Source organism: Corvus brachyrhynchos, unplaced genomic scaffold, assembly GCF_000691975.1.
Source record: "Corvus brachyrhynchos isolate BGI_N302 unplaced genomic scaffold, ASM69197v1 scaffold125, whole genome shotgun sequence".
NCBI lineage: Eukaryota > Metazoa > Chordata > Aves > Passeriformes > Corvidae > Corvus > Corvus brachyrhynchos.
Window position 1 is genome coordinate 1771673 of NW_008238342.1, and position 10849 is coordinate 1782521.

Genomic DNA, 10849 nt, shown 5'->3' on the forward strand with positions numbered 1-10849 from the left:
GCACTTGGTGAAATATTCCCCCTTCCCTGTGTCTACAAAGGTTATATTTATTAATACAAATACAGCAGAGCTTTTGATGGATTCACCTGCAGAACCTCCTTTGAATGCAGATATGGGATTTGATAAACACAGCAATGTGGTTGTATTTTTTTTAGGTGTGTAAATCTCACCCAAAGAATGAGCAGAGTAGAATCATTCCTTTACACAGCTGAATGAATATTTAATGTATATCCAAGTCTTGGTTTTCAGAACTGCTCACACATCGGTCTTCACAATTATTATCTGATTCTACATTTAATTACGACATGACTAAACCCCTTTTGACTGAGTTACTGCAGAATAGCACCTCATATTTTTATGTTTCGTTGCTATGATTCTTTTTAATTGAATGTAAATCATGCTTAGGCCTGCCTGTGTTTTCCAAAGTGCTGCTAAACATTAATGCCTTTCTGGCTGAGAGCTATGCTCTATGGAGCTGGTAGGGAGGAAATAAACTTAATGGACTCGATATTATACTTCTTTTAAAAAATCATTTGAAAATGAGTGCAGCATGGCCAGCAGTGACCCCCATAACCCAGTAGCCCCTGCCAAGCAACTGGCCCTTAGAAGCAGATCTGCAGTTAATTGCATACCAGTGCTGGGACTGCCAGAGCAAATCACATCAGCAGCCTGGCTCTGGAGTATCTCCTGTGACAGAGCCCAGCACCAGCTGTTCCAGAGAAAGATCAAAATATTCCCCTGGTGGAAAATCATGACATAATCTGCCCGCTGGGGTAGTTCCTTTCTGCTTCTGAACCGTGGAGCATGCTGGGAGATGAAAAGATTGATCTCTGCTATTTTATTGCCTTATCTAAAGTAACTTTGAATCTGCTCAAAAAGATGAACATTTCTGATTTTGTTGGTTTTTTTCAACACTGCCTCTGATGCCATGATGATTTTTTGCCTTTTCTTTTATACCTGTTATACCTTTTTACAACTTCTGTATTCTCGGTGCTTTTTCCCTACTCTTGGACTTGTTTGTGCAGCTAGGAGACTGAACATTTTAGAAGCTTTGTAGGGAGGGGTTAGTGTGCCCCAGACCCCAAGGTCCTCTCCAGAACACATTCTCTAAACCAAGATAGAACCATCCAGGGGAAGGTTCCTTGGGGATGGGGGGCTCACTTGAGCCTCTCATTGGGGAGTCTTTGATAGATGTGCTAATTAGTAAAACCTATAATGTGATACCCGATCTTCGGGGGTGTGCATTGCAGCATGCACTTCGGTGCATTTGACCTGGACGTGTCCACCTTAAAATAAATACCAAGGTAAAATCCCTTTTTCCCTTCTAACCATGTTTGACTCTTGATTTTAACACCAGGAAAAGGCATCACCTCGATGCCATTTTGCTGCCTCAGGTTCTGTGAGTTGCATAAAGGAATAATGCTCCGATTTCATTTGTATTTCCTTCCAGCTTCTAGGTTTTTCCATTTCTCACTTGCAGGGTTTTATTGCTGTTTTACCCTCCTAATCTTTTATACCTCTGTCATGACCTATTTAATTATATCCTGGTCTTGTCAGTTTTAGTTCTTGTCTCAGTTTCTAGAGATCAGATGAAACCAAGGGAGTTTGTAGCTTCCAAGCAGGAAAACGGTTTTTGTCATGGAGATCCACCCTGCAAAGGTCTGTCCCAAAACTCCCAAACCAGGCAACACTTGCAACCTGTCTCAAATCTCCGTAAGGATTATGGTGACAGCAGTGAATTTCATGAACACAGAGCATGACTAACTCAAGGATCTAAACATTACATCTTCAACACAAAACAAAGGGCTTTTAGGAACAGGAATACTGGTGATGTTAGTCCACTTTTTATTATTGTAAGTGTTCAATTATTCAAGCAGCATGGTGGGATTTTTGAGGCCAGGAGTTGCACTTTGTGTGTCCCTTCCAGCTCAGGGCAGCTATGATACCACACTTGCAGGAGTCAGCAGATAAAGCAGACCACTTAGAAACTCCTCTTTATCGTTGCTGTCACTTTTTTTCCTTTCCTTCTTTCAGATGATCACTCAAGAGTGAGATTGCAGCTGCTGGATGGGGACCCTCACTCCGACTACATCAACGCCAATTACATCGATGTAAGGCTTCTGGACGTTCCCCCTGTGACAAACTCTCCTGTGACAAGCCTGCTTACGAATTTGGTGCCTCTGACACAGGGACAGACTGTGGCTCTGATATGAATGACAGCTGAACGTTGTACAAACATCCTGTTGTGACAGGGAGAAGGTTCTCAGTCTCCAGTTTATTTTGTCTGACCAATCTGGACAGATGGAGATTTCCTGTGTTTGACAGATCCACCAGCATAAGTGGGATGTGGGCTAAATATGATGGATGCAGAAATCAATATCAGCCCCTCACAATAGCATTAGTTGATATCTGAGACTTGCCAACTACTCACAAAGTTGTGGTGCAGAAGGCATGTATGTAAACAGATTGACTATTTTTAAGTGTTACAAAATGACATTGGAAAAGCAGCCTCTGTCTCACACGCAGAGCGATCCAGTGAACGTGCATTTCTTGAATGCAGCTCCTAAGTCACAGGAACAGGAAATGTTTAGAATAGTTTCTTGAAAGAACAAAAGATGCCCTCAGAATTTTCACAGAGACAAATTCATACCTTTCTTCTTTTCAAACAAGAAGATGCAGTGCTTTGCCTATCTGTTTTCAGAGTTACCCTCAGGTAACACAGGACTTGTGTTTCTTTATGGAAATAGTTAAAAAATGCCCCATTCCTGTCCTGTCTTTGGCATAAAGAGATTGTGTTACTCAGCCTGAGTGAGATAAACTCACTTAAAATCTCTCAGGGCAGCCCAGCTGCCCATTCATTCATTCATTCATTCCATGACCAGTTGTACATGGTCAGAGTGCAGCAGTTGGCACCTGCAAAGTATCAAATCCCTGGTGGGCTTTGCCTGAGGTGTGATCTCACAGACACTCATCTATTTTCTCTTTTTTCCAGGGCTACCATCGGCCTCGCCATTACATTGCAACTCAAGGCAAGTTCATTCTTGTATGTCTAAATATTTATGAACCCACTGCTGGTTTATGCTGCTGTAGGAGCTGTTTATAGGGTGACATCATCTGTTTTGGGGAACATCTGAAAAATTTTTATAGGGGCAAAAAACCAGGAAGGATATAGAATTTTCCAAGATCTTCAAGGCACTCAGACTTAAAACCTCAGCTGCAGGAATAAAAAATGCCACAGACTTAGAGGTGGCAGGAGAGCCTAGAATGTGTCGTTTGTGCATGAAGTATGAGAGGGGAACTAAAGGGGATTTTGTGGATCTTGGATTTACCTTCTGGAGTGAAATGGCTGGAGGTGGGCAGTGAGAATAAGCTGTGAGTGATGAGCCTTTGAGGGGAACTGGTAGGAAATGCACTTGAACATCACCTTCTGTAAGGTACTTGATGAATTTCCTATAAGAAAGGAAATAAGGTCAGGGAGAGGCTCTAGGCTGACAAACCTCTTGTGAGCACTGACACTTCGGCTGTTGGAACCTGGAATTTTTCTGGTGGAACTTCAAAAAAGGGCTAATTTCTGCATGTTTCCTTCCTCCTTCCTAACTGATCAATATTAAAGTGTGAAATGAGGGAATATTAGTGCTGCATCTGGTGTGAATTACAACACAGCCTTAATTACAGGTTCAGTGTAGGGTACTTCCGTGTCCCATCACTTATACACAGTTACCTGCTGGAGCCATCCCCACTGGTACCATACCACCATCCTCTCTGTGAACCTTTAATACCTGCTGTGAGGAAGGGTCTGATCTCCCAGAGAGCTCCAGGCTGTTTGTGTCTGTAACCCTGAATCACAGGGGGATGCTCTGAGAGGGAGAGCAGGAATCCTGTGGGACCAGCACAATGGCAGGAGAACAGCTGGAAGGAGTTCTTGGCATTCCATGCACTCTCTTGAGACGTCCTTTTTGTCTTCTCTCCTGCCCCAGGGCCGATGCAAGAGACAGTGAAGGATTTTTGGAGGATGATTTGGCAAGAAAACTCTGCGAGTGTTGTCATGGTCACCAACCTGGTGGAAGTGGGCAGGGTAAGGTGCCACTCCTGATGTGTAAAGCCAGACCAGGGCTGGGTTTAACCCAGAGCTGCTGCTCAGGAGAGCTCAGCAGCAAAATGCCTTTTGCTTCCTGCAGTAAGGAAATGAATTCAACCACTCTGGGTTTTTCTGTAAAATGCTGGATTTTGTAATGCTTAGCTGCTTCCCTTCTAGACTAATAAGGATTGTGTTCCTGTTGTAAGTCTGGGCTTTGGCACAGTTATACAAATTTGTGCCAGCTCAGAAGCTGTCTCCTTCCTCAGTACAGAAGGAAAAATGTACTTCTGTAGTAGTTATTCTTTATCTGATGGTTTGAACACTTCTCTAAAAATCTGGAGGAGTGAGGATGTGTGACTGGTGCTCCAACTATCAAAAGACCTCTTTACAAGACAGTCCAAAGCCTGGAGTTCCTGAGGTCACTACTCCTGGTGGATTGAGGTTTTTGTGGATCCTGGGACCACCCAGCAGTGTTGGTCTCCTAAACACCCACCAGTTCCCTCTCCTGGACTGACCTGGACCAGACATCCCTGTGTCAGCACAAGGCAATTCCCAAAGCCCATCATGGGACCAAACATAAAAAACTCAAAAGATGTAGGCTAAACCTCAGGGAAAAAGAAGGCAGAATGTCTGGGGTGACTTTCCCCAGCATGATTTTTGTTTCAGAGACTTTCTGAGGCAGAAACGGGAGGTCTTAAAAAATTTTGTCCTGATGTTTGTCACTTTCCATTGCTTTGGTACTAAGAAAAATTTAACTGATCCTTTACTCCGAGCCATTAGTAATTCAGCTGCTTTGTGTTTGATTTCCCTTAGATCTCGTGGTTGAATGCCAGCTGCTTCTGTTCATTTATTGCTATGTATTCTGTTTTACCTTCTACTGACACTTCAGCTCAAAATAAATGCCTCTGTGTAAAAGAAAAACACCCAAGCAACAAAAAACCCACAACAAACCTACATTAATCATATTTAATATTTATAAAACCCCTTTCAATTATGACTGGAACTGGAACATGAAGCCTGCTTTGCAGCAGCTAATTGCTTCAGCTTTAGGTATCGTTCCACTCTTTCATGCTAGAGCATTTAATAACCTGATAACCTTTGTTAACCTAAATATTCCTTCTGGAGCTTCACTGCCTTGCTTTTATTTCTTCTGGTAGTTTTGCACATGGCTCCTAGAGCCGGCTAAGCTGGGATATGTTTACCTGCTCAGGAGATTTCTCTCTTGAGCCTTAGTTGGAGCCTGTCACAGCTGGTAAAATGCCAAGTTTGTGTCCATATCTGATAAAGAAAGCTCAGAGTCAAACAAATTTAGTGTCTCAACATGTATCCCACAATCCCCATGAACTGAAATTCTTTGTCTAAACAGGGAGAGTTCAGAATTACAGGAGCAGTAGCACAGATTTTTCTCAGAAGGGATGGTGGCAGTGACTGCCAGGTGTTCTGTACATCTGATATGGGCAGGGCGTGTATGGAAATTCAACGACTTAAAAAGAAAGAAAATATCTAAATGCATCCTTTGCATTTGTATGGACAACAAAGGGAACTTTAAAAACATCCCCCCTGTGGTTTCTATGTATGATAGAGGAATTTTGATCTAATTTATACAGTTAATTTTGGCAATTCTGCACATCAGAAGAAAGCCCAATTTGCACTGGCTTCATCTTGAAAGTGGAAGAAAATGTAGGTCAGCTCTGACTCAACTTGAACGAGTTCCTCTCAATCTTTTGCTTTTCCCCCCAGGTGAAGTGTGTTCGATACTGGCCGGATGACACAGAAGTCTACGGAGATATTAAAGTCACATTAATTGAGACAGAGCCATTGGCAGAGTATGTCATACGTACATTCACTGTCCAAAAGGTAAGGAGGTCTTCAGGAACCTGAAATTGTGGCACACTTCCTTTGTGTTCAGAAACTCTGGGAAACACATCCAGAACACTCTTGGAGATGGGAGCTGTGCTATTTGGACAGGCTGCACTTCAGGAAACTGAATTTTTGACAGGGATTCCATTTTTTGGACAAATGATTTTACAGGAACATCTTGATGTAGCCACAAAAGTAGAATCCACAGTGCATAAAGTTTAACTGCATCCAAAAGCCAGCAGACAGCTGGTGGCATGCCAGGAATAATAACTGCCTTGTTTCACAGTGGCAAATGGCAGAGGAAAAAAGGTACCAGTTAAACTGGATGCCAGGCAGGGTCCCATTTCAGCAGAAATGAGACTATAATAAAAGCAAGAGTATAAAAATTATCCCCAAACCAGCAAGATTTGGAAAATTTTGTTACTTGTAATTAGAAATTGGAAGTCTAAGTGTCAGAGTATTCCAGGTCTGTCCAAATTACTTTCCAAAGACTCAGTAAGTGGTTTTAAAGCTTTTCCAAAGTTGCTGCTCAATGAACTTCAGCCACACTGGGAATATTGTTTCATTTTTCTGATACATCAGCTCCATATTTCATTAAATCATTGAAAAACTTGGTGAGAAATGGTAATGCCAAAATCTGACAGGTTAGAGGAGCTGCTGCTGGATTCCACCCGCATTTCCTGTACAATAAAACCCAGCTGACCCACAGTTCTGGGTTACCCTTTTGCAGGGCAGATAAAGGTGTGATTTTCACATACCAGCAACTTGCTCTCACCAGAAAAGGTGGTTCTGGATACCAGTTTTTGCCCTTTTCACTGCCAGCAGTATCTCAACCTGAGAATTTTTGGCAGGAGGTGGCAGAAAAGCTGCTGTTACCTGGGGCATGTCCACTCTCAAGGTGTTCCTTCCCCAGGCTTTTGCTTCAATGCCACAAGTAGGATTTAAGAGTGAATTTTTGTTGGTTTATGCTATGACATAAGAGGACGTGGGTAAACACAGCCATGGGGTGCCGGGGCTGAGGTCACCCTGATGAGCTGGGTTTGAACTCTGAGACCACAGGTTGAAACTGGGAGCTGGTAATTACCTTCCCAGGCCTCATGTGAGCGTTACCCACTTCACTGGCAACTGGAATTTGGCTGAAAACCTTTTCAGAGCGAAAAGCAGCTTCAGACACGTTTCCATGCTTAGCGAGAGCTCAGTGCTTGTTATCCCTCTGCGTGAGGGAAGGCAGCAGGGAGCAGAATACGCTGATTGGAGTCTGATGGAAGAAAAATAGAGGCTGTGTTGTCTCCTCAGAAAGGCTACCATGAGATCCGAGAGATTCGGCAGTTCCACTTCACCAGCTGGCCGGACCACGGCGTCCCCTGCTACGCCACGGGGCTCCTGGGCTTCGTGCGCCAGGTGAAGTTCCTCAACCCCCCGGAGGCAGGACCCATCGTGGTGCACTGCAGGTAGGCCAGCTCTCCACCCTCTTCCAGCAGCCTTTCCCTCTCTTTTCTCCTTGCCTGGCAGCAATCAACAGCTGTTTAAGGGTATCGTTTGTGGGCCTCACCAGGAAACAAAGGGAAATGTGTTTTTCTTCCCTAAAGTTGGCATGAGTTGGAGATGATGGAAGTAGGTCAGAGAGGGCCTTTCAAATGTAGAAGACCTCCCCAGTGGCCTGTGCTCTGTTGGATGCTTGGAGCAGAGCTGGGAAAGTGGTGAATGTCTGGGACAGCCATTCCAGGCCCTCAAACCTCATGTGGCAGAACAGACAATGCTGACAAAAAGGGAATTTCAAAGCAACTTTGCTTTGCTGTACCCACATGTGCTGCAGCTCAGCTTTGTACCAGCATCAAAAGTCTTACTTAGTCTGGTGGAAGGTGTCCCTGCCCACAGCAGGGGAGCTGGAACTACATCTGCTTTAAGGTCTCTTCCAGCACAGACTATTCTATGATTTTATGTTTTTATGATCTGAAATATTTGTCTGGCTGGGTCTGGCTGCCAGACCTTGGGCACCTTGGCTTCCTGAAAGCCCAGGAGTTGGGGTGGGAATCTCAGACTAAAAACTTGCCCAGTGACTTCCAGCTAGTAAATAAAAGGGGTTAAGTGACTTCAAATGCGAGGAAAGGCATTGCCACACACCCAGAGCTACATCTGCAGGGCTCATGGCACGTGGGAGTTAAAGAAGATGTGGCTTGAGCACAAGGCTACAGAGCAGAGCTGGCTGTCCCAAAATCTCACCCCTAATCCATCCACAGGGAATTGCCTCTAGATCCCACTCCGTGTCTTGAGAAAGAGAGAAAAAATACATCCCACAGCTACTTTAAAAAGGAAAATCAATTAAATCTTATCTTTTTTAAGCAGTTTTGGATTGGGTGGGTGTTTTGTTTTGTCGGATTTTTTTTTTCTTTTTAGCAAGCAGTGAGTCAGTTTTATAATCAAGTACAGCTAAGGCTGTGGAGTTGGCAGAGGAGATTTCATTTAGAGCTCAGGGCCTGAGTTTGCTGCTTTGGTGCCATGACATGGGGCTGGCCCTGGAAGGTGTCTGAACCTGACTCATTGTCACCAAGAAAGCAAGGGGAGATTTTTCATCCTTCCCATTTTAATGAATAAATGTCATTTCCTCCCTGTTATTTATCTGCTTTTGAATTTTAATGACTTGCTTTAAGTGGTAATTACCAAATTCTCCCCACCGATGCCTGGCTGGATAATATCACTGTTCGATATTTATGAAGTGCCAGGATCCTCTAAATATAGAACTGTTCTAACTATTTGTTAAAATTCTGAAAAGCTGAGAGATAAAGGGAGAGGAAATGCCACTTATTCATTAAAATTCTGCAAATGAAAAATATCTTCTCTCTATTCAGCAGTTGATTAATCTGGTCCATTAATTTATGGTCATTCATATCTCCTTGCTTTCGGCTCTGGTAGAGTTTTCAATGCAGCTGAAGTTTCCCTGGTTTGAGCAGAGTTTTCCTGCTTCCTTCAGAGTAATGTGAAGAGACGTTCTCCTCTCTCTATCCTTCACACCTAAGCAGCTTGGATGATTTCCCGGAGGGGAAGGAGGACACGATGACAACACAGTTTTGCAGGAGATGGCCCAATTCTCACAAGCAGTGGGGAGCTCTGAACTGAAGGGTTTGAGTAGCCTCAAGCTGCTTTCTCTGTAATTTACAATCCATAACTTGAAATCACCCTCCTCAGGATCCAAACTCCTCTGGATTAAAAAGGGAAAATAAATGTTTGAGGTGGAGGACTGAGCTCCTTTCATCATGCCCACTGGAGTAAATGTGTGCATGTCATCTAAAGAGTCCCAGGGAAGAAAATTTCTGGAATTGTGTCTGTTTGCAACCTGGAGGCTGCTGTCCCACACCCTGTGTGATCAGAGGTGTGCAGGTGACCTGGCCTGTAAAATTATAATGAATATTTTTTGCAGTATTTTGTTGATGTTCAATAACACGAAGCTTTTGTTTCTCTTCCCTTTCATGAAATCTTATTTCCCCTCATTCTCTTAAATCCTTAAACAGAAAAATGAATCCAGCAGGGAGCGGGAGCAGCTCCCTGGAGGAGACAGCATTTTGTGTGCTGCTCTTATTCTCTCCTCCACAGAGCCCTGCCTCTCCACAGTCCCTTGATCACCAGACCCTCCTGGTTTGTTCTTTTCCAGTGCTGGGGCCGGGAGGACAGGGTGCTTTATTGCCATCGACATCATGCTCGACATGGCAGAGAACGAAGGCGTGGTGGATATATTCAACTGCGTGCGAGAGCTGCGCTCCCAAAGGGTCAACTTGGTGCAGACAGAGGTGGGTGCCAGCCACTCTCCCTGCACGAGGTGCTGCTTTCCTGTCAGCTTCTCTGCCCAGCAATTCATTAAGTCAACACTGGCTCGCTCTGTGCCTTGATTATGCAGAACTTTCAGTGGCTAAACATGCCCGGATTTGCACCGAATCAATTCACTGGCAGCTACTCGGGGCCTCCAAGACAGGAGGGCAAACCTTGAAGTTTAGGTCTGTGCATTGCTGATTAATTTTATTCTCATAGTGGGAAAAAAGAGCTCCTGAAGCCTCTCATGACTCATTCATAGCAACACTGCAGGCTCCAGTAGTACCTAGTGTATATCAATTACAAGCTAAGCAAACAAAACATCCTTGATTCAAGCTCTGGGTGCTGATTAAGCAAGCTGCTCCATCACACAGTGCCTGGCAGCTGCACAGACTCCTGAGGAGCTGTTATCCTGTTGCACAGGTTTTATGTGTGTCCTTAACCCCTTCCCCTCCTGAGGGACAGGACAATAACCTGGAACAGAGAAGGACTGTTAACTTTGTTGGACTTCCCATATTTACTTGAGGCAACGAGCTTTACCCAAAATACCCAGAACCCAGGGTTCTGAAGAGACAGATGGGCGTGACCTGCTAGTTCTGTACAGTTGTGCCAGGGAAGGTTAAATTGTACATTAGGAAAAATTTCCTCCTTGAAAGGGTTGTCCAGCCCTGGCACAGGCTGTCCAGAGCAGTGGTGGAGTCACCATCCCTGGAAGGATTTAACAGACATGTAAATGTGGCACCTGGGAACATGTTCAGTGGTGAATTTGGCAGTGCTGGGTTGGATACAGTGATCTCAGAGGTCTGTTCCAACCTAAACAATTCTATGATTCTTGGTGTTATTGGAGGTCCATCCCTGACCATTACCTTGTGAACAGAAAGGCTTTACACCCTGATGTCCTCCTCTGCCCACCCCCATTTTTCCCCAGCATTCCTGAGAGTGCCGACTCCCCATTTTCCATGTAAATCTGAAATGAACATGTGAGCCCTCACATTCAATGATGGATGAAATATGCTCACAAAGCTGTCACACAGCACATGGTGTAATTTGTCTCCATGTGAAACAGAGCCAAATATGCATATTGGGCATGACTTAAGAAAAAAGAAG

At 44.2% G+C, this 10849-nt stretch overlaps 1 protein-coding gene across 9 annotated transcripts in view; it reads left to right on the forward strand.

Annotated features, from left to right (window-relative positions):
* Nucleotides 1-10849, forward strand: part of PTPRT (protein tyrosine phosphatase, receptor type T) — a 315834-nt gene that overhangs the window by 288196 nt on the left and 16789 nt on the right. For 8 of the 9 annotated variants that reach the window (XM_017735146.1, XM_017735147.1, XM_017735148.1 and 5 more), the window contains 6 exons: nucleotides 2035-2111; nucleotides 2993-3029; nucleotides 3978-4075; nucleotides 5819-5935; nucleotides 7235-7389; nucleotides 9588-9723. In XM_017735146.1, the coding sequence (XP_017590635.1) occupies nucleotides 2035-2111; nucleotides 2993-3029; nucleotides 3978-4075; nucleotides 5819-5935; nucleotides 7235-7389; nucleotides 9588-9723 (620 nt within the window). The remainder of the gene's footprint in view (nucleotides 1-2034; nucleotides 2112-2992; nucleotides 3030-3977; nucleotides 4076-5818; nucleotides 5936-7234; nucleotides 7390-9587; nucleotides 9724-10849) is intronic. The other variant, XM_017735143.1, reaches the window with a different exon arrangement.